At 37.9% G+C, this 23,980-nt stretch overlaps 1 protein-coding gene across 8 annotated transcripts in view; it reads right to left on the bottom strand.

The window, feature by feature from the left end:
• ppip5k2 (diphosphoinositol pentakisphosphate kinase 2) overlaps positions 1-23,047 on the bottom strand; it is a 51,805-nt gene extending 28,758 nt beyond the window's left edge. For 6 of the 8 annotated variants that reach the window (XM_082156828.1, XM_082156829.1, XM_082156831.1 and 3 more), the window contains exons 1-16: positions 22,723-23,047; positions 17,618-17,678; positions 15,433-15,687; positions 13,913-14,108; positions 12,994-13,084; positions 11,731-11,816; positions 10,796-10,950; positions 9,107-9,208; positions 6,279-6,440; positions 5,632-5,753; positions 5,218-5,319; positions 4,145-4,231; positions 3,932-4,007; positions 3,719-3,828; positions 2,463-2,548; positions 129-478 (exon numbers count right to left, since the gene is read on the bottom strand). In XM_082156828.1, the coding sequence (XP_082012954.1) occupies positions 129-478; positions 2,463-2,548; positions 3,719-3,828; positions 3,932-4,007; positions 4,145-4,231; positions 5,218-5,319; positions 5,632-5,753; positions 6,279-6,440; positions 9,107-9,208; positions 10,796-10,950; positions 11,731-11,816; positions 12,994-13,084; positions 13,913-14,108; positions 15,433-15,597 (1,890 nt within the window). In that variant the 5' untranslated portion in view covers positions 15,598-15,687; positions 17,618-17,678; positions 22,723-23,047. The remainder of the gene's footprint in view (positions 1-128; positions 479-2,462; positions 2,549-3,718; positions 3,829-3,931; positions 4,008-4,144; positions 4,232-5,217; positions 5,320-5,631; positions 5,754-6,278; positions 6,441-9,106; positions 9,209-10,795; positions 10,951-11,730; positions 11,817-12,993; positions 13,085-13,912; positions 14,109-15,432; positions 15,688-17,617; positions 17,679-22,722) is intronic. The other 2 variants (XM_082156835.1, XM_082156830.1) reach the window with 1 other exon arrangement.
• Positions 23,048-23,980: the final 933 nt, after the last annotated feature.

Genomic DNA, 23,980 nt, shown 5'->3' with positions numbered 1-23,980 from the left:
TAATAAATATGTTTTAATTCGGGCTGCCAAAATAAACATTAAACATGCGATTAAAAAATCTTTAAAACCATTTATGCTTTTAACAACAATTTGCCATTAAAAGTTTAAATGTGAAGTTTTAATGGTACTTTAGCGAACGCTGCGGCAGTCATCTGAACGCGTCCTTCATCAGAGGCGTATATCTTCAGGTCGTGCCTGTATGTGCTGTGCAGACGGAGAAGCCCACAGCCGGGAAAGCCGGCGTAGTCGCCTGAGACGCAGGAGGAAAACCGTAAACAACAAGAGGCAGACGTAACAGGGGCCGTAATGAGCAGTGTGTGTGTGTGTGTGTGTGTGTGTGTGTGTGAAGTACCTTGTCCTCCAGGGTACATACACCTAAAGGCCCGACCGAGCTCTTCGGCCTGAACCCGGCCAGCTGGAGTCAACTCGCCACCCCACTTCAAGACCAGCAACAGTGACGGGTCATCCCTCCGCACATCTCAACACAAACACACACACACAATCAATATCAAGTGAACAGAAGTGCACTATCAGCCTTGGCTTAAATGGGAGGTGTTCATGACCCTTTAACTGGGTGGGTTTTTGACAAATTCTGCAATGTGGACCAGACTTCAAAATTCGGCCTAAACAAGACTGCCCTAAAATAAGTCTCTTTTATGACACTTAATTTTTAAAGTCCCCCTGTAGTCGATCATTTTATTCCTTAAAACTCATCTTTGATCACCAAAATTACATATATTTAAACGTTTTTTTCCTTGAAAAAAATTTATTCTTGACTTATATCTTGAATGTAACTCGACACCCTTGCCTCATTTAGTATGCGCGGTTCTATGAATATGCGAATGAGCCCCGCCTCCACTCACTCACTCAGCTCAGAGATCCACTGGTTGACGATCACACGTTGATCTGATTGGTTACAAGGTAGTTTGTGACATCAGAAACACCAGCGATTTCAAAGCGTGTTTTTGAGACTGTCTTTGGTTCACTGCAGTTTTAAGGAAGAAATACTCAGCAATGCTGTCGTCAACTTATGAATTTACACATGGTTTGTCTTAAAGCACATTAAAAACACCACACACACACATAAACTACATTAAAAGCTGGATTTTCACTACAGGGGGACTTTAATGAAACGTAACTGATCTTACACATACACTCACCTAAAGGATTATTAGGAACACCATACTAATACTGTGTTTGACCCCCTTTCGCCTTCAGAACTGCATTAATTCTACGTGGCATTGATTCAACAAGGTGCTGAAAGCATTCTTTAGAAATGTTGGCCCATATTGATAGGATAGCATCTTGCAGTTGATGGAGATTTGTGGGATGCACATCCAGGGCACGAAGCTCCCGTTCCACCACATCCCAAAGATGCTCTATTGGGTTGAGATCTGGTGACTGTGGGGGCCATTTTAGTACAGTGAACTCATTGTCATGTTCAAGAAACCAATATGAAATGATTCGAGCTTTGTGACATGGCGCATTATCCTTCTGGAAGTAGCCATCAGAGGATGGGTACATGGTGGTCATAAAGGGATGGACATGGTCAGAAACAATGCTCAGGTAGGCAGTGGCATTTAAACGATGCCCAATTGGCACTAAGGGGCCTAAAGTGTGCCAAGAAAACATCCCCCACACCATTACACCACCACCAGCCTGCACAGTGGTAATAAGGCATGATGGATCCATGTTCTCATTCTGTTTACGCCAAATTCTGACTCTACCATCTGAATGTCCCAACAGAAATCGAGACTCATCAGACCAGGCAAAATTTTTCCAGTCTTCAACTGTCCAATTTTGGTGAACTCGTGCAAATTGTAGCCTCTTTTTCCTATTTGTAGTGGAGATGAGTGGTACCCGGTGGGGTCTTCTGCTGTTGTAGCCCATCCGCCTCAAGGTTGTGCGTGTTGTGGCTTCACAAATGCTTTGCTGCATACCTCGGTTGTAACGAGTGGTTATTTTAGTCAAAGTTGCTCTTCTATCAGCTTGAATCAGTCAGCCCATTCTCCTCTGACCTCTAGCATCAACAAGGCATTTTCGCCCACAGGACTGCCGCATACTGGATGTTTTTCCCTTTTCACACCATTCTTTGTAAACCCTAGAAATGGTTGTGCGTGAAAATCCCAGTAACTGAGCAGATTGTGAAATACTCAGACTGGCCCGTCTGGCACCAACAACCATGCAAGCTCAAAATTGCTTAAATCACCTTTCTTTCCCATTCTGACATTCAGTTTGGAGTTCAGGAGATTGTCTTGACCAGGACCACACCCCTAAATGCATTGAAGCAACTGCCATGTGATTGGTTGATTAGATAATTGCATTAATGAGAAATTGAACAGGTGTTCCTAATAATCCTTTAGGTGAGTGTATATAAAACTATGTAAACAGACGGAAGGTCTAAGAAACGGCATGAAAATGAAACAAAACCAGCCAAAAGATCCTTGCAAGACCATCGTTACCTTCCTCTTCACTGGACGTTTTAGGGCAGCCATGTGGCAGATATGTTAACTGAACCTTGCGATTAATGCCAGAGAAATGACCGTACCTGAACAAACAAAATGAGATATTAGAAACGGGACAGAAATATAACTGTATATTTAAAGATAACGGGGCCAAGCGTGACAAGGTCATAAGTGGCATAAAATTAGGCTGGATAATCATCCACAGGAAAAGTGGTTTAAATACCACAAAAGCTTGCGGCGTCATCAGATTGATGATACACAGTATCCTGTCAATGTGTCAAAGATATGTTGGCGAGTTTTATGAAGTTGTTGCTATCAAATGAATGATACTTTACATGTGAAAGGTTTGCTATAACAAAAAGACATGCAGATTTCAATAAATTTTACTAGCGTGGTCTGAAGATGATCTAAAGGCTGTACTAAATTTGGTGAACACTGTAGTATGGGTTTGATAAAAATTCTAAATAGCATCCCAACTATTTCCATGTGGATTTCTCAGCTGTCAGCCTTTCTTCCTTTGGAGAAATTAACTTATGACCTCAACCACAAACAGGACAAATTCAGGAAACTTTGGGAACCTCTCCAATCCTTCCTACACAAAATTTGAAATTTTTATTTTTAGAGAGTTTTGGCTTCTTCTGTTTTGATTTATTATGTTTTTTGTTAACAGATACACTTGTACATTTTATTTAACTTGCAGCGCTTGGGGTTTGTTTGTTTGTTTGTATGTTTGTTCGATTGTTTCTGTCTCGGTTGTTTGTATTATTTGAAAATCCCTAATAAAAAATAAAAAATAATAAAAATAAAAAAATAATAATAATAATAATAACGCATAATTATATATTCTGAAAACTTAAAGTATAGACTAATACAACAATGTAACTGATTACTGAAAAAAAGACCTTATATTTTCATCTGAGGTGTGTATTATGTGATATTAAGTCAATTTTGTTTCTTGTTAATGTATATAAATTGTTCTCATCTCATGTATGTCCATTTTCTCATTTTCACACACTTATAAACAAAAATAAACTGAGTATTTTAGAGAAAAAAAAAAAAGAAAAAAAAATCTAAATAGCAATATTTCTGTCATTTCTGACATTTAATGAGAAGATTCACCCCAAAATACAAATCCTGTCATCATTTATTAACCCTCATGCATTTTGTTCTTGTGTGGGAAACTAACAGACACAATATGTGTCTCGACACCAGTGTTGCTTGGCCCCTAATAATAAACTCACCAGAACACTTACATTTCAAGGACTGTTTTCAGCTGTTCAAGCTTTGCTTTACTCTCCTCAATTTCTGAATCGGTATTTTGGCCGAGCTCTACCAACAGCTGTCTGGCAATGTCCAACACTTCCTGTTCAATTCAATCAATTATAACTTATCATCTTGAAATGAATGCTTTAGATATGAGTGGTGAATACTATTCATTATTCATTGCTTAATTTAAATGAATTTACTTGGAGTTGCTTTGGCTTTTTCAGTTTCAGTTTCCCACTTTTGTAACCTTCACATTTTTCAAAGAGGTCAAAAAATCTGAAAGACACAAAATGAGAAATTAGCAAAAGGACAGACTTTAGCTGAGCGTATAGTCACCTTGAACTTCTTATTCTGTTGGAGTTAGAGACAGTTCATGATGAAGATTACTGACAGTAGATCTAAAATGTTGGTACCTCTGATGTCGAACCTCCATTTTCATCTTCTGTTTGGGAGTTCTGTCACCATGTCGAATCACAGCAATCACACACCTCAACTCCATCCTGAAAGTCACACAGCAGCACTTGAAAGGATATTTGTTTTGAGCTTATGCAGAAAAAAAGATATAAATCAATACATCGGCACTGATATAGATTAATGTGTGTTAAATGAACAATTTTCCCAAAAAATTTAAATTCTGTCACCATTTTCTCACTGTTAATCCAAAACCATTTAACTGACTGACTTCTGCTCTACACAAAAATCAACAATTTAATGAATATCAAGTTCGGTGAAATCCATTCAATAGCAGTACATTGTGTGGGTCACTTTAACACTTAGACCATTTACTCACCCTTGTTCCAAACACCTAAGACTTTCGTTCATCTCTGAAATCGTACATATTTTTAATGTCCCTCCATTGAAAGTCCATATTACCAAAACTTTGATGATTCAAAAAGTTCATAAAACGAAAACGAATCAGTAAGAATTGAGTGTTTTTTTATAAAAATGTTTATCTAAAGACACAAATTCTTTATATGATGAACGTGCATATAAACATTGATCGATGCACATAAACTGAGCACATCAGATAAGCTGCTAAACAGAGGCTTGAGAAGACCTGGATTAAACCACTTCATCAACATGGATTACTTTTACAATGTCTTTATGACTTGTTAAAGTTCTGGTGAATGGACTTGGTCAATGGAGGCACAGAAATCTCTCAGATTTCATTAAAAATATGTTAATTTGTGTTGCAAAGATGAACGAAAGTCTTGTGGTTTGGATGGAACGACATGAGAGTGAGTAAATGTGAGCGAGTTCACAACTAACTCTTCAACAAAGCACCCGTTAATGACCTGCTCAAGTTGGTTTGAGGAAGTCATGTGAGTTTGGGACCTCATGAGGATGAGTTAAGGACAATTTCAATTTTGGCAGAACAATTCCTTAAATAACTTCAAAGAAAAAGATTGCACTAGCTGAGATACTGATAGCATTGTTGATGTAATTATCAGGATTATGATGTTGATATCTGCTTGTAAGGACATACATCGTTCCAGAGGTTGTGGGAACTATGGGAATGTCCTCTGCTTCTAAAGGTATAGACCACGGGATCTGAAACTGTGGAGCCAATTCTCTCATGATGATATTCCTGTTGTGCAAAAGGAAAATAATAGTCAACTGACTGGAAAACAAATACACTAGTATAAATACATGTGTTGATAATTCATGAATAGCATATAAAAGCATTCATTGCCATAAATTACCATAGTGTAATCATCTGATTATAATACAATTGTAGCCATTTGTCAAAAAAATATAAAACAAAACCTTTTTTGCATCAGACAATGCAGAAAATAAAAGATTGCAATTGTGTTTCTAATCAACTTGCATTAAAGTTTACTAGAAATGAGAAGAGATCTTGTAAATTCCTGGATGTTATGGATCTGTGAGCTGTACTGACCCCAGGATTTTAGCACAGTCGTCGTAGTACTTCATGGAGTTCTTGACGAAGCTGAAGCCGTTGACGTCACAGACGTAAGACTGGCCATTGGCTCGGAGCAGGTCGAAGCCACACACCGTTTGCTACCAATGAGAACCATTAGCATCATTAGCATTTACATGTCCTGTGTAAATTCGCAAGTTTGTGGCAGACTCAAGATTTTCACATATTCAAACTTGTATTATGTAGGTGTATAAACCACATTTCACACAGGAACACATTTCTTTGATTGATCAACATTCTGATCAAAGTTTTGCTGCTAAAAGCTATGACCGATTGTCCCAGGCGACCGTATATTTATTATGTAGCTGTGAGCTGATGCACATAATGTACAGTACAGCTAAATAACCCCCTTCAGAGTGATACAAGACCTGAGCACTTTGCCACTGCACATTATCTCTTACATATTATCTCTTACACACATAAAAAACAACTTTTATGACAAGATAATGACCAGAAACTAATTTCCTGATGATGCACATGAGGAACTGAATTTGTAAATGTAGTTAGTCATCATGAGTCATGACCAGCTTTCAGATATAAGGCTCTAATGATTAAAATGAGTGGCATCGTGACTCAATTCCACGTCTTGGAAGATCTTCATTTACCTTGAAAGCCAAACAGACTTTCCATGCGATGAGTTTCTCTCTGGCGTTGAGGATGACTGGATAACGGACCTCTTTCCCCTCGCTGTCTCGTTCCACCTTCCCATCCAGAGCAGGAGATTTGCGGGCCTCTGCGTGGGCGTAGTCGGGCCCTACAGTATACACCTGATGCCAACACACAGTCGAAGAATCATTTTCATGACTAACCTTTAATTTATTAAAGTATATTTCCTTTATATTTTAAAGATTCATTTTCAGCAATTTTGACTATTTATAGAGGTCAGTATGGAGAGCAGATGCGGGATGGGAAAGTCCCACGACTCACGAGCCAGAACTCAAACTCGGGTCACATGTAGCGCAAACACCTACTGGATCTGAATGACGGATCTTTATTGAAGTCAGGCTGACTAGATTAATAAAAGTCAGTCACGAGCCATTTTTAAATGTTTTCAACATTCAGAATTATCAGAAATGTTTCTTGATCATCAAATCATCATATTAGAATGATTTCTGAAGGATCATGTGACACTGAAGACTGGAGTAATGATGCTGAAAATTCAGGAATAAATTACAGTTTACAATATTTTCACATAAAAAATAGTTACGTTATTTTAAATTGTAATATTTCACAATATTACTGTCTTTACTGTATTTTTGATCAGATAAATGCAGCCTTGGTGAGCAGAAGAAAACATTAAAACTTTTGACTGGTATTGTAAGCTCCAGGCAAACACAACTCAAGAGTTCACACATATACCTCACATTTCATGATGTTTTGTGAAGAAAAAAACCCTTTCTTCTTAAGAAATCAAACCATTTTACTCTGATTAATCAAAATGGCCATCGCTAACATGAGAAGCATGTGTGTTAGTCTGAGTTGTGTGTGTTAGTCTGAGTTGTGTGTGTTAGTCTGAGTTGTGTGTGTTAGTCTGAGTTGTGTGTGTTGGACTGAGTTGTGTGTGTTGGACTGAGTTGTGTGTGTTAGTCTGAGTTGTGTGTGTTAGTCTGAGTTGTGTGTGTTAGACTGAGTTGTGTGTGTTAGACTGAGTTGTGTGTGTTAGACTGAGTTGTGTGTGTTAGTCTGAGTTGTGTGTGTTAGTCTGAGTTGTGTGTGTTAGTCTGAGTTGTGTGTGTTAGTCTGAGTTGTGTGTGTTAGTCTGAGTTGTGTGTGTTAGTGTGTGTTAGTCTGAGTTGTGTGTGTTAGTCTGAGTTGTGTGTGTTAGTCTGAGTTGTGTGTGTTAGTCTGAGTTGTGTGTATTAGTCTGAGTTGTGTGTATTAGTCTGAGTTGTGTGTGTTAGTCTGAGTTGTGTGTGTTAGTGTGTGTTAGTCTGAGTTGTGTGTGTTAGTCTGAGTTGTGTGTGTTAGTCTGAGTTGTGTGTGTTAGTCTGAGTTGTGTGTGTTAGTCTGAGTTGTGTGTGTTAGTGTGTGTTAGTCTGAGTTGTGTGTGTTAGTCTGAGTTGTGTGTGTTAGTCTGAGTTGTGTGTGTTAGTCTGAGTTGTGTGTGTTAGTCTGAGTTGTGTGTGTTAGTCTGAGTTGTGTGTGTTAGTCTGAGTTGTGTGTGTTGGACTGAGTTGTGTGTGTTGGACTGAGTTGTGTGTGTTAGTCTGAGTTGTGTGTGTTAGTCTGAGTTGTGTGTGTTAGACTGAGTTGTGTGTGTTAGTCTGAGTTGTGTGTGTTAGTCTGAGTTGTGTGTGTTAGACTGAGTTGTGTGTGTTAGTCTGAGTTGTGTGTGTTGGACTGAGTTGTGTGTGTTGGACTGAGTTGTGTGTGTTAGTCTGAGTTGTGTGTGTTAGACTGAGTTGTGTGTGTTAGACTGAGTTGTGTGTGTTAGTCTGAGTTGTGTGTGTTAGTCTGAGTTGTGTGTGTTGGACTGAGTTGTGTGTGTTGGACTGAGTTGTGTGTGTTAGTCTGAGTTGTGTGTGTTAGTCTGAGTTGTGTGTGTTAGACTGAGTTGTGTGTGTTAGACTGAGTTGTGTGTGTTAGACTGAGTTGTGTGTGTTAGACTGAGTTGTGTGTGTTAGTCTGAGTTGTGTGTGTTAGTCTGAGTTGTGTGTGTTAGTCTGAGTTGTGTGTGTTAGTCTGAGTTGTGTGTGTTAGTCTGAGTTGTGTGTGTTAGTGTGTGTTAGTCTGAGTTGTGTGTGTTAGTCTGAGTTGTGTGTGTTAGTCTGAGTTGTGTGTGTTAGTCTGAGTTGTGTGTATTAGTCTGAGTTGTGTGTATTAGTCTGAGTTGTGTGTGTTAGTCTGAGTTGTGTGTGTTAGTGTGTGTTAGTCTGAGTTGTGTGTGTTAGTCTGAGTTGTGTGTGTTAGTCTGAGTTGTGTGTGTTAGTCTGAGTTGTGTGTATTAGTCTGAGTTGTGTGTGTTAGTCTGAGTTGTGTGTGTTAGTGTGTGTTAGTCTGAGTTGTGTGTGTTAGTCTGAGTTGTGTGTGTTAGACTGAGTTGTGTGTGTTAGACTGAGTTGTGTGTGTTAGTCTGAGTTGTGTGTGTTGGACTGAGTTGTGTGTGTTGGACTGAGTTGTGTGTGTTAGTCTGAGTTGTGTGTGTTGGACTGAGTTGTGTGTGTTGGACTGAGTTGTGTGTGTTAGTCTGAGTTGTGTGTGTTAGACTGAGTTGTGTGTGTTAGTCTGAGTTGTGTGTGTTAGACTGAGTTGTGTGTGTTAGTCTGAGTTGTGTGTGTTAGACTGAGTTGTGTGTGTTAGACTGAGTTGTGTGTGTTAGACTGAGTTGTGTGTGTTAGACTGAGTTGTGTGTGTTAGACTGAGTTGTGTGTGTTAGACTGAGTTGTGTGTGTTGGACTGAGTTGTGTGTGTTGGAGAAGACAGACTGAGATACCTTCACATCAGTTCCATCAGTAGGCATGAACTCCTCGTAGATGTAGGATCCAGTCTTTCTGACGTTACTCTCAGGAGAATAGACGCTACTTCTGCTGCCAATCTGAAACACATGTACAGTGATCAGAAACGTGTCCAAGCACACCGCAACACATCAGCACGACTTCAGAGGAGACCCCCAATGGGTTGATTTAAGTCAAATGACACATATATTCTTGGTTCTGACCAAAAAAGAAAATTATACATTTAATCCTGGATCGCTTGGCTGTCATTTTTACTGTGCTTTTTTTACAATGCTGTGTGTTGGGCTAAAACTGTTGTACGGGCCTGTACGACGCGGTTCTGACGCCTGCACCGAACTGTGATGGGCAACATCACGACTATGACGAGAAAAAACAGGTGTGCTTAAGCATTCTGTCCTTTTTAAGGTCACATCTTGTGACATCATGTCCTGTTTTTGCTTCGTTTAGATGTTGAGAAAGTAAGAGAAATATTGACCTGACTTTAATTTTATTGGTGAGTTTCCACCACAATGTCTTTGGTCAGTGTTGCGTTCATATTTCAGTCGCACTGCACCAAACAAGCGAAACGAGTCACCAGGAAAGGCGGTCTCAGTCCACTTGTTCGATGGGCACCAGGGTTCAGATGGCAGCGTTCACTCACGCTTACTCAGATGTACCGCATTAACAGAGTTTGTTTTAACCGAACCAAACCTGCCCAGAACACACCCTGGCTACATTCACACTGTCCAAATCAGATTATTTGTGTATCCGATTGGAATCTGATCTAAAATGATTGATGTCCACACTGTGTATCGAAACTGTTCAGATCTGATTTGTGTGTCCATGCCTCTTTCGTTTTCCGGAATATCTGCATTGGTTTCTGTGGCATTGACATTGCGTTGGCAGGAATACGTCAAAAACAACAACCGCACCAGTTTTGGTTATTGGGTTTGCAATAGAGATGATGTCTTATTTACAACATGACAATGTACAGCAGAAATCTGAGCGGCTTTATTCTGTGCTGTCGTCTTCGCCAGTTTCAAAACATGTCTCCGTTATATTGTCATTTTCTGCTCGTCCGGCACTTTCCAGCAACACAGCCTTGTGTCTGCAGTGACTTTCAGCAGTTTCCTATAACAATATCTGGTGTTTATGTTTTACGTGGCGTGAGAAAGTCACAAAAACACACGAAATCCCATCAGACTGAAACGGATCTCCAGAAATGACATTTGAATAGGATTTCAAACCACATATGAAGTTTGAAACGGATTTGTAAAAATCGAATTACATGTGATTTATTGCCATTCACACTTGCTATTTCAATCAGATTTCAGTCGGATATGCTCCAAAATTGGATTTGGATTGGATTTAGCCTATATCACAACTAAAAGGAGGTCTAAGTCCACTTTAAAGTCCAGATGCAAGTCAATGCAAATACTTTGGACACTGAAAATGCGTTGAAGCTCTTAATTTGCACAATCAAAGAGCACCAGATATATTTATTTCATTTTAAAAATGTACAAAATTGTCTTAGAGGAGAGGCATACCCCTTAAAATCCTTTGTGAAACACTGTACATCCCAAAAAAACATGTAAGTACATAGTTTTCTTCAGCTGGTTTTAAAATACTTTTGCAAAGACTGGAATGTTGTACAGTGGTGTGTTTGTGGGTGTTTAGGTCACACACACCTTACGGAAGAGCCGCTGGCTGCCTCCTCCTGCAGATGTGGGGTAGTAGATGTACACATTGTGGTCCTCAGCACTGACTGGCTTCTCCACGAAAGGCTTTTGGAAAATCTCCCCATTCACCTCCACATGGTCCTCTCCCTCCACCAGATTACATTCTAGAGAAACAGAATAAAGGACTGGTGAAATGGTTTGATGAATGCAACTTTTTGTTCTGTATTGATGCAGGTCTTTTTGAAAGAGGACATTGAGGCAGAACATATTTTGAGAGTCACATGCACATGGTTATGATCTCACTGGCAGATTGACAGAGCGATCAGCCAATCACAGCACTACCTGCTCTCTCACATGACTTCACATTTGTGTGTTGCCGTTACCACCTCACATTCACAGACGGTACACGAGTAGCTCAAAGAGAACACATTAAGCTCACGGACATTTCAGTCCATTTAACTAAACATTGCTTTAAAAAAGACAGGTAAAAAATGTATTAACATGATTTGATTAGATCAGAATTTGACATGAAGTCAATTGGAAAATAGAAAATGATTTTTCAACAAAAAATTCTCTCAATTAACTCTACAAACTACAAAGTGAACCTGCAACCATGTCAGGTAAATAATGTCAGGTTTTCATGAGCCCACATGTCTGAACTGAACTGAGGCTCTGAATAAGTCTTGCACAACAGTGAAAGCAACTCACAATAATGTCAACACATAAAGAAATGTGGCCTGCTCCTTCATGTGGAGTCTATTAACCTGATAAAACTGGATCGGTGAAAAGGGAAGTGTTTCTAATTATAGATACACTCTTCAAACTCTCGAGGACACACCACTGAGATGAAGCACATCTAAACACATCATCTGTCCACTGGTGCCACAGGCTTACTGTATGTAGTGTAAACTAGGTCAGTGTGAGATTTGAGGGAGTTAACAAACCTTCTGGTCTGGCAGGATCTCGGTTCAGGACTGCGAAGCGGGGCAGCTGTATTCCCTCGGCCTTCAGGATCCGATACACCTCTCTCCTAAACATCAACACAGAACAGATGCATTTTTATTTTGCTATTTAAAGGGACGGTTCACCCAAAGAGGAAAACTGTGTCATCATTTACTCTCTCTCATGTCATTCTAAACCCATTAGGCTTTCAGGTACTATACGGTTATCCGGACGACACCTATTTCACACCTCTTCCGTGGTCACGTGTGGTCCGGATAACCGTATAGTACCGGCTTTCATATTCTAAACACGAATAAAGCAATGAGCTTCTTTCTTCTGCATCAAGCAAACATGGTTGTGCCTCCATTTATCATATTTGATGTGCTCTATGTATGTGCGTTGATCAATGTTTATATGTGAAGAAAAGCCAACATTCATGTGAATTAGTTTTGTCTTTATGAACTTTATGGTGTGTAACAATTTTGGTTGAATAGACCTTCAATGGCAGGACAGAAATCTCTCAAATATCATTCAAAATTTATTTATTTGTGTTTATAATGAACTGAAGTCTTATGGGTTTGGTATGACATGAGGGTGAGAATGACATCATTTTCAGTTTTGGGTGAACTAACTCTGTAAGCAATAGTCACACCACCAAGAGTGCCGTCGTTCCAAATATCAGCACATCTGCTATACTGCCGTAGGCATGAGGCTGCAGTGATCTTGTGCATTAAACAAATACAAATCAATAAAAGGCAATGTGTCGTGGAGATGGCTTAGGAGTGCAAGACATTTCTAAAACAAAATCAGATGAATGCAATGCATACACCACTGCCATTGCAATGATGACCTGTATGTGGGGGGATGCTGGCATGCATGCTGACCCGGTTAAAATGCTAATATTCAAGGAGTTAATAACATTAGCTAGCTCCTGAAAGAGTTAACACAAGACAGTCACAGTGAGACTAAATGGTGTCATTATAAAAAACCTCTCTCAGTTCCTATCTGAAAGTTCAGGTGAAAGTTTTTCCAGTTTTAAATCCATGAAGGCTGGCAATATCTTTTATTTATTTTATTGGAGCACATCATGTGTCACTCAAGCAATTACTCAAATAAACATTCAAATCCTGTTCCCCATTGTTATTATTTCAGTGGAATTGCCCATAATCATGTCAGGAATAAAACCACTGCATGATGCTTTCCCCTGAACACGGTTCACTATACATCACCATTACAGATGTTCTGATGGCGGTCGTGAAGCACACCTGTCCTGAATAAAGTACTGAAGATCCAGATCGTTGATGACAAACGGATTCCTCAGCTTCTCGTAAGCCACAGCCTTATCCAGAGGAAATCCTTTAAAGCAGAGGATAAACGATGAACAAAACTCTTCTGATGTGTGAAGAGAACATATCAAGAGGAATGAACAGATTTACACATGTTCTTGCTCTCAATACAGTAACTGAGCGAACTACCTGTGCATTCAGTGGTTTGAACACACATCGAACAGCCAATTAGAATAGAGTATACCGACAGATATATATGAGCATTATTCATATTCTAAATAAAATTAATTAATTTTATTTCGCAAATATGTGTACACCTTAAAGTCAGCAACTATAAGCTGATAAAAGGAATTTAAAATGTAATCCATTACACGTTGTCCTTAAAGTAATTAGATACCATATTTTCCAGAATAAAAGTCTTTTTTTTTATCATCCGATTTATGTGCCTTATATAACACAATTACTGTCAAGCAAACAAAGTATTTTTTCAAAACCGAGGTTTATTTGTAAAGAAAGTTTCCAACACTCTGGTAGTTTCAGTTCTGCTTTAAATAAATTTGTTTAGTCCTGACGTTTGTAATAACTGTTGTTTATAATGAATGCCACACTAGAATCTCCATTTGTTTTATACATTATACTTACAATTTCCATTCCTGTTCTGTTCTGAATAGTGTTAAATTTAAAGGATTTATTGTAGAGTGGGGGGAAATAAAATATACGTTTATAATGTTTCGTTTTATTAACCAGTACTTTACATAATTTCATTGAATAATAATAAAATGTGACTTATACACTGATGTTTTTTTCGTAGTCAGATGTGAATTATTTAATGGAAAATACTGTACTAATTATTGTTTTTTAAATCTGTTACACAGAAAACAGACATGATGGCACAGACCTTTGGAATGGAAAGAGATGAGGCAGTCGCAGAGCGGCCAGTTTTCCACCGGCTCGTTCAGAATGACTTCCTCTTCAAGCGTAACCACAGTGATGTATTTGAACAGACACAGTCTCTCCAGGATCTCCTTCATAGGCTTGGACTTTGACTTCTTCGACATGGCACAGATACCCACCACGATCTGTCTCTCTGGGGGCTGCAGATAACACACATGCATCTCAAATTATGCTCTAAATAGGAGATCAGTTTTGGCATACCTATTAAAACTCATGCTAGAAACATTAAAGGGATCTTATTCTAGAATATGTTGTTCTTTACCCTTTTGAAATTAAAGTATTCAATACAAATACTGAAGAAAAAAAATGAAAAAAACCTGGAATCACCACAAAGGATGCTCACCCACTTCATCGCAAATGATCAAATCACAGATATGACCCAAAACAAATTGAATAGCTGAACATTCAAGCTTCATGAAACATCACTGAAAGTAATTAAATTATTTGAATAAATGACATATTGTTTGGACATATAGTACTTTGCAGGACTGTCTCATTATTTTTGTTTTACAAATATTCATATTATCACAGAAGTACTGGGATAAAAGGTTATAGTTCAGATATAAACACTGATGTCTATGTTAGTATTAGGTGATCAAAATAGAAAAGAATAGAAATGACCTTTTGAAAGCAACTTGACGCTTCAAATAAAGATTGTATCGATGACATCGTCACACCAGTAGGTGGCGACAAGAGACTTAAAAATGTGTCATTGAATCATTCATTCAAAAACGCTGATTCATCCAGTAATGAAACAAGCAAAGTATTTATGAGTGAGTCATTGAATCGTTCACTCAAACTGATTTTTATTTTTTATTATTTATTCAGTTTAATTCGATATATTTAAAATAGACTGCAGCAATCTACATTTTGTCAGAACCTCTAGTAAATTACGTTATCTTGTTTAGATGTATGTTCAGACTCGTGGGCGAATAATGATCTTTTTTTCACTATTTATCCAGAATCGTGCCGCTCTACTAAGGCCAATCTGGTGCACAGGATTCATCATCATCAATGAGCTGCTCGAGGAGAGACTGCTGGGACAGTCCCGGCACAGGATGGGTCTGTCTGGGTCGCTCGCACCTCTAATGCACATCTGTACCATTCTCACAGGACACACGTGTGTCCCACTACATATTACTTATCAACTTGTGTGTTCTAACATGTAGCTAACATTTGCTTTCATCTGACAACTTATAAACTTAAACAAAATTGAAACTCAAAAAGAATTATGATGATGAGCTTAATAGAGATATTAAAGTATATCCTGATATTTCAATGTTGCTTTAATGCTTCTCCCCTCTAGATGTGCCTTCAGGGTTATGGCCTTTACTACTGATCATGTTGAAGGGGATAAGATTGTTCTGGTCTCCTATCATCTGTGCCCGCTGCCGTAGACCAGCAGGAGGACAGGCCAGGAATCTGAAGATCTGTCAGCAAGTAAGGCTTAAAAATCTCACATACCGAATCATACTCTTCATCATCGTCTCGCTCTTCATCCTCCTCCTCCACGTTCTCGTACAGGCAGTCGTAGCCGAGCACTCTGCCTGGATCCAGCAGCTCGTCCGCCTCTCCATCATCAGCTCCCACGAAGAAGCGCGGGTGATCCAGGTCCTCGTGCACAGACATGTTCCCCACAGAAAGCTCTCAGGTTAACACGGAGATCCCGCCTCACAGGCCTCGTCCTGCTCCTCACAGACACTCATCTTCACCGCCTCTCTGGAACACAGCAGTTTCAGGACAGATGTTTCTCAGAGGACACGCACACACTGTAGAGGTTCAGGAGGGACAACCGGGGGAAGAAGTTTAAATGGGGGAGTGAGTTCGCTATTCTGACTATGAAAGACTCATTGTGTTCAGCAATTTTAACTTAAGTGTTTTGATTATTTGACAGCGGCTCTTGCTGTGTTGCCATGTTCACTTATTAGAAGTGTTTTCTGGCTTGATGTTTAAGCTTGGCTCACACAGCGATCAGGTTTATGGAGTTATTAAAGTGCGGGTTGTGATATTTTGGCCTTATTTTCAGCATAAAGCATTTCCATTTATTTCTGGGGTTTTTTATGGATTTGTTTGCTGATTTCTTACCAGATCTGGCAACACGAGTCAGGTCTAGCGCTTTCCCTGTGATTTCTTTCACCGCACATACAGACGAGAGATACATCTCTGCTAAACGTTAAACTACGTATTTTAGCATGCATCAGAGATATATCTCTCGTCTGTCTGTCATTTTTCTCGTTGTCCGTCATTAACAGCTAGTTGTTGTTCAGTTGGGTTCTGTACACTGCACAGGATTTTTTTAATTTTCAGGAGATAATTCTGTTGTAGACTCCACTCCAGTAAATTACTGAACAGAAAAGGATTAAAGTCTCTCTGTGGTGAAAACTGAGTTTTTAATGTTGTTTATGTGTCTGTGTGGTGTTTTTAATCTGCTTTAAGACAAACCATGTGTAAGTTCATAAGTCGACAGCATTGCTGAGTATTTTCTCCTTAAAACTGCAGTGAACCAAAGACAGTCTCAAACACACGCTTTGAAATCGCTGGTGTTTCTGACGTCACAAACTACCTTGTAACCAATCAGATCAACGTGTGATCGTCAACCAGTGGATCTCTGAGATGAGTGAGTGAGTGGAGGCGGGGCTCATTTGCATATTCATAGAACCACACATACTAAATGAGGCGAGGGTGTAGAGTTACATTCAAGCTAGTTTAAGGCATTTCCTTTTCAATTTCAAAAAGGAAAAAACATTTAAATTGACAACCAAATTTAGTTGCAGTCTGTACGTGTCCAGAGAAGCCTCTTGTGCTCAGCATGGCTGTATTTAATTTATTAAAAATACAGTAAAATATTGTGAAATTCTTACAATTTAAAATAACTTATTTCTGTATGAATATATTTTAAAATGAAATTTAGGTTTGGGATGGAAATTTAGTGTCTAGTATCCACTATGTAGAAAATATATTTTTTCTGTAGTTTCAAATGTGTACACAACTTATTCATTTCCACAAACTTTTTTTTTTTTTTTTTTTTTACATATTTTTCAAGGTAAAAAGCCTTTTCACAAATATTAGAATTAATACAAAAATAAATATTTTTAATATTAAATATATGTTTAGGGAGTCAGACCATGTGACACTTTACAACCTAAAATACCATTATCTTATCATAAAAGTCAAATTATCTGAAAAAAGTATCTGATAATTCTGTTTCATTCTACAAAACAAACTAAAACACAATTGTCTTTTTTACTGACCTCGACGCAGCCGTGCGGTCGTCTTTATCACATTGTATTCAAGTTACTGTATGCATTAATTGCACTTTTAAAGTATTATTTGAATATTATTGTTCATGTCCAGGAGCTGAACGCACTCAAGACAGTGGAGCTGATCGTGGACTTCAGGAGGAACAGGACCTGAGTGGGACACTCACATTAACTCGACTCAGCTGAGGCTGTGTTCATCTATATCTGTGTGTTCAGACACCAGGAGTCTACAACAGACAGTCAGCACTGCAGAGAGGATTATTGTGTGTGTCCTGTTATTATATGTGTGTACTGGAAGCTTCAATACCACGGTACATTCCTTGTGTGTGCAATAAAGCTCTTTCTGATTCTGGTTTTGAATGTGATCGACCCAGAAACCAGTGTCTCACCTCTCAGATGTGTCAGAACAAGCCCCAGATGACCACAGGTTCAGGGTTAGGATCTATTATCCTGCAAAATAAACACAAGTTTAGTTTATTTGTTTCTCAAGTAATTAAAAGTAATTAAAATAAAAATGAAAATTAACACTCCCCCTTCAGTTTTATTTCTTATACAGAATACAAAGATTTTATGAAAATTATTTCAGTGAATGGCGACTAAAACGTTGATGCTTAGCAGTAATATGCTTTACTTTTACTCTGCCTATGTGATATTATTTTCCAAAACGTTTGCTGATCTGCAGAAGAAAGAAAGTCACACACATCCAGGATGAGGCATGTGTGAGTGAATCATGAGAGAATGTGTGTGTGTGTGTGTGTGTGTGTGTGTGTGTGTGTGTGTGTGTGTGTGTGTGTGTGTGTGTGTGTGTGTGTGTGTGTGTGTGTGTACTGAGCTTGTAGATTACACTACACACAGTTGAAAGAAAGACTAGGATAGACTCACACACATACACACACACACATGTTCCCCGCTCTCGACTACATTTGTCACATGTACACTACACATACTGTACGCTAACGTATCTGTGTGTGAAAGCTAAATATACTTCAGGTTTCTGGGGTTTCTTTCAACTTCTGGGTTTAAACACACAAGGTTTGTGAAACCAGATCAAACCGCTGCACTTTCCCACAGATGACAAAACTGGATTGTTTCCCACAATTTGCTCATATTTTGCTGACACTTCTCTGAAGAAACACACTGATGATTTATGAACAGAATGTTTTAGATAAGACAAACATTTGACCTTGTTCACTGCACCCGAACAAAATCTCACGACTAAGAATCGAGGTGAAGTGAATTTAAAGGATCTTTCACGCCAATGAAATGAGAAAGCAAAGCGAGCGGGAGACGAGCGGTCCTCTCACATTCATCTGAAGAGCAAATAAACATGAGGCTGAAGGAAAAGCTGAATCAGGGACACACATACGCCAGATCCAGTCTGATTCACCACAGCGGCAGAGATTTCACACGACACAACTTTCACACACTTTCCTAATATTGTAATATTATCCTTATATTGTAATCGTTACAAGCACATTTCGTGATTGCTGCTGAACTGCGTCAGCTGAACTGAACCTGAGCACATCAATCATATTGTATTAGCTGTGCATTACTGTGACACTCATCTCTGACTAATAACAGAAAACTTGGAAACAAGCATTTTCTGTAAAGCTGTTTTGAAACAATATGTATTGTGAAGAGCATTATACAAATGAACTTGATCTAAACTACATCTTTCAGGTGCGCTGAAAACAGTAAACACTTTCACAATTCTTTCAATTTTTTTCTTATTCTAAATTGATCGCACTTATTTTACTAATTTTGGCAGCCCTTGCTATTCTATAAAGGAAAATAATACAAAGAGAATAAATGAGAGATGTAAATGTTTAACTGTGGCAAAACTATGACTGATTCCGGTAAATGTAAATATTAGAGTATTGGAAACAAATAGAAAGCAGTATTACAGGGGGATAAATTGTGTGGGCAAAAGTGTAAATGTTTAAGGAATATTTTAAAGAATATTTAACTCACTAATCAGGTTATGCCAGTATTTCAAGGTCCATGTACATATATAAGTATATACTGTAAATACATGTGTGTACATGTATAACATTGCACATTCTTGTTCCTTATACTTTGAGTTTAAGAAGAAGTGTGTAATGATCAAGGTCATTCAAAGTTCCACTTTTAGAGTCATAAATTATAATAGGAAGGGTTTAAGTCTCAGTTCTGGATGTCTTTAGCTGGTACATAAGCAGGAGTGGAGCTCACACAGAAGCTTTTAATGGGGGAAACAAAGGGCCATCTTTACAAGTCCTCATTCTGAGTTTGAGATTCGCTGTTACAGAGCTAATACAGATGTTATACAAGCATAAAAATAACAAACATGAACAGTATTTTACAGTAATTATGTTTATGATTGACATACAAGAGCTTATGCTCGTCAACAAGGTCTAAAACTGTGGCATTCTTCAAAATATCTTCTGTTGTGGTCCACAGAAGAAAGGAAATCATACAGGTCTGGAATAGGTTCAGGTTTATGAGGGTGAGTGAATGACACATTTCCCTATACAAAGAAACCGTGCCTAGAAGTGTTCATTATTATCCTATAGATCAAGTGTTTTCTGTAAGGCCATCCTGAGCCGAGATATTATAGAGCTGCACGATTCACTGTGTTTTAATAGCTATTAAAAATTATGACTTCGTTAAGATTTCATTAAGATAATGATTTCAGCTTCTCTCAAATAATTAAAAATAATTGTCGTGATATTACCCGCTGGTTATTTGTCCTGAAAAGGGTTTGTAAAATTAGTCATTTATTGCATTAGTAAGTAAAGCTTTATTCATACAGCACCGTTTAAAAACAGTGTTTACAGAGTGCTTTACAGAAGAGAACTTCACAGACAAAGTCGTACATACACACATTGGAATAAGATAATAAAATGAAATACAATAAAAAATAAATAATTGTGCACATTTACAGAAAAGAACAACATATGTCTTATTAACTAATACAGTACAGGCCAAAAGTTTGGACACATTACTATTTTTAATGTTTTTGAAAGAAGTTTCTTCTGCTCATCAAGCCTGCATTTATTTGATCAAAAATACAGAAAAAAAAATGTAATATTGTGATATATTATTACAATTTAAAATAATTGGTTTTCAATTTATTATACTTTAAATTATCATTTATTTCTGTGATGCAAAGCTGAATTTTCAGGATCATTACTCCAGTCTATCACATGATCCTTTAGAAATCATTCTAATATGATGATTTATTATGAGTGTTGGACACAGTTCTGCTGCTTAATATTTTTGATGAATAAAAGGTTAAAAAGAACTGCATTTATTCAAAATAAAAAAATATTTTCTAATAATATAAATCTTCTTTACTATCACTTTTTATCAATTTAACACATCCTTGCTGAATAAAAGTATTGATTTATTTCAAAAAAAGAAAGGAAAAAAATGACTGACCAGTAGTGGATATTGTATATTGCTGTTACAAAAGATTTCTATTTTTAAAACATTTGCTGCTTTTTTATTTATTTATTTTTTACTTTTTATTCATCAAAGTATCCTAAAAAAGTATCACAGGTTATGAAAAAATATTAAGCAGCAAAACTTTTTCCAACTTTGATAATAAATAAGAATATTAGAATGATTTCTAAAGGATCATGTGATAGACTGGAGTAATGATCCTGAAAATTCAGCTTTGCATCACAGAAATAAATGATAATTTAAAGTATAATAAATTGAAAACCAATTATTTTAAATTGTAATAATATATCACAATATTACTTTTTTTTTCTGTATTTTTGATCAAATAAATGCAGGCTTGATGAGCAGAAGAAACTTCTTTCAAAAACATTAAAAATAGTAATGTGTCCAAACTTTTGGCCTGTACTGTATATCAAATATAATGCATGGAAGAGCATCGGTAACAAGCCTCCACTAGCTTTCCTGCTTAGGGTTTCCAAATGTTAAATTAAATCCCCCAAACAGAGCTTTTCTCTTAAAAATATGTTTTCTGTCCAGTGTTTTACTTAATCTTCCCAACATGGCAACCAAGCGCACTTTGGGCTGCAAAAAAGCACTGATGAATTGAACACACATACAAACATGTGTGTTGAAGTTTAGCGATGTGTATTGTGAAATTCTGCTGAAGTAAAGTGTGACTGACAGCCATTCTGTGTTCCTATAGCGATCGAGCGCAGGTGAGACCAGAAGAGCACATCTCGTTTAAGCCTGGCCAGTTTAAACATTTGAGCGAAATTTGTTAAACATTAGAAATGTGTGTATGTGTGTGTGTGTGTGTGTGTGTGTGTGTGTGTGTGTGTGTGTGTGTGTGTGTGTGTGTGTGTGTGTTCATCTGAAGCGTGCGCACAGAGAGCTGCGTCTCAGACAGCGTGCAAATATTGAGTTCACTTTCGAGGCTTGCACTTAAACCAACAAATTCACACAAAAATGATGTCAGCATGCCCGTCTTGGAGAGTATCTTAGTCAGACATAGTCAGTGGAGAAAGACAACGCATGTGTACAGTATCAGTGCATTATGTCTTAAAGTGACATCAGCCTAATATTCCTGCTGTGTTTAATGTTAATCAAACAACAAAAGACGAGGAAATCACTCACTGCTCTTGATTTAATGGCTTTGTAACTTTAATGAGGATTAATCTTTAATTTATACAGTAAAATATGCACTTTTATTTTACATTTGATTACTTTATTCAATTGCTGTTTCTGAAAACTAATGTTAGACCTCCCTGAAAAACATGAAGCACTGTTTATTTTATTTGTATCTTTGTGTTTATTTGTGCTGTAGCTTGTAACTATCCTTTCAGAGAAGGCTTATAATATAAGAAGTCTTTCTTGACTTGTTTTTCTTTATGTAGAATGTCTTTGTATGTTATTTTATTGTTTTGATTGTTTTTTTTTTATGTTTGTACAGCACAATGGTCTGTGACAGTTGTATTATTGTGCTTTATAAATAAATAAAATAAACTATCCAAAAGAAATGCTGAAAACCCTGCCAGTGATCTGAGACATAAACAGAGAGAACTGCCATAATCCTGGGACATCTGTCACTGACACACACAACACCACATGACACACACAACTCAGCAGCAGACTGTACAGACCTCACACACACACACACACACACACACACACACACACCAGGGGTAATTCAATTCACCACAAAACAAACAAGTGTCAAACACCAGCGCTGCAGTGTTAACGCCTTCGGTGTTAATTCATTATAAAAAGAAGATATTAAACTTTGTTAATATCTGATGGATCAAAGTCAAATCAACACAACAGTTTTAAAGCCAGTGTCATGTGACTGACAGCATATATCTGTACTAACATGACGAAAGTGTGATATATGTGCAAATGCATTAAAACTCATGACATGAGGTCAGTCATGTGCAGTTTGACGTCTCACTTCCACCAGCTAACAGTTAACGACTCTTCCTGCAGACATGATGTGTCAGACACAACACATGCATGGTGTTAGAGGCGATGAACAGCAAGGAATGTATATTCTTACCTGCTCTAAAAGAGATCGAAGTGAAAGCGGAGGCGGCGAGCTGCTATGTTAGCTATCTATCACACACATAGAAACACTGAATGAGGAGCGCTAACATTAGCATACATGCTAAAAGCACCCGCAGCAAACATCATCATCCTTCAGCTAACGGGCACGCAGAAATGAGCTCATTCTGGTCTTTTGCGAGCCTCTACGATTCTCCATTAACGATGCATTACAATCATCTGTGGAAATGTTGTCTGAATTTACTCCAGCTTAAGCTTTAAAAGTAAAAACGATAGTCGAGGAGGGGAGGCGTCAGCCGTGACGTCACGTAAAGGAGGAGGAGCTACGGTGACGTTGTCCAATCAACGGCCGCGTTCAAACTCTAACGGGCTGAAACTGAATTCATAGTTTTTTTTAGTTTACCTGACCGAGTTTATACTTCCCCATTCCAAGCCCCAAAAACAGATATGAAATCAGTTATGTGCGACTTATGGTTTATGAAAGCCAGAAAGATAACTTAATTAGTTTGGAGTTGGGACACGCAGCGAATTCAGCCGTCAGGACATTCAGATTGTAATAAAGTTGCACACTTCTTGTCATCAATATATATCCAACATAAAACACGGTCAACACTGAGTTTTGTCTAAAGTCCAAATCCAAGAGGAAGAGCAGGAGACAAAGTGGTGGTAAAAAATTGCAGAGTTTATTGAATAGTCTTTCAAATTCCACAGGTTTTTATACCAAAGCAAGGCAATGGAAAAGTACTGCCTCACTTCTTCCTGAGAGAGCTGGTCCAGACCATGAAGAGTGCTGTTTTCAAGCTAAACAAATACAGTGGAGCTGTTTCACAACCATGCAGTGTTTGTCCTGATGTAGGTGGTTGTCCTGCTTGGTTGACTGTAAGTAGGCCAGTGGTCAGCAAGCAGTGTTGTGGGACAAGCATTGTTTTCACTTCTGTAGGCTACTTCTAAATTTAGCACTTAAAGGAACAATGAATGATTTTAACCATATAACACGATCACTTTGTCATTTCTTTTGCCCCTTCTGTTGAAAATACAACTGACAATTTTGATTATGTTAGTTAGGTAAGTTTTATGATTAATCAATGTCATTTGAAGTTTTAAATAACAAAAGAAAAAAACATTCAAATGGGTGAAATGTGAATCACAGTTTATTTATGTCACGTTCTATGTGGGTTTTAGTTCTCTCAGTTTGTATGTTAGCCGACTATTTGCTGTTTAGTCCCTGTTTCCTTCGTTCCTTACCTTGTTTC

This window comes from Leuciscus leuciscus, assembly GCF_965113295.1.
Source record: "Leuciscus leuciscus genome assembly, chromosome: 24".
NCBI lineage: Eukaryota > Metazoa > Chordata > Actinopteri > Cypriniformes > Leuciscidae > Leuciscus > Leuciscus leuciscus.
Note: the sequence above shows the minus strand (reverse complement) of the source record. Positions and strands in the feature narration are given on the sequence as shown.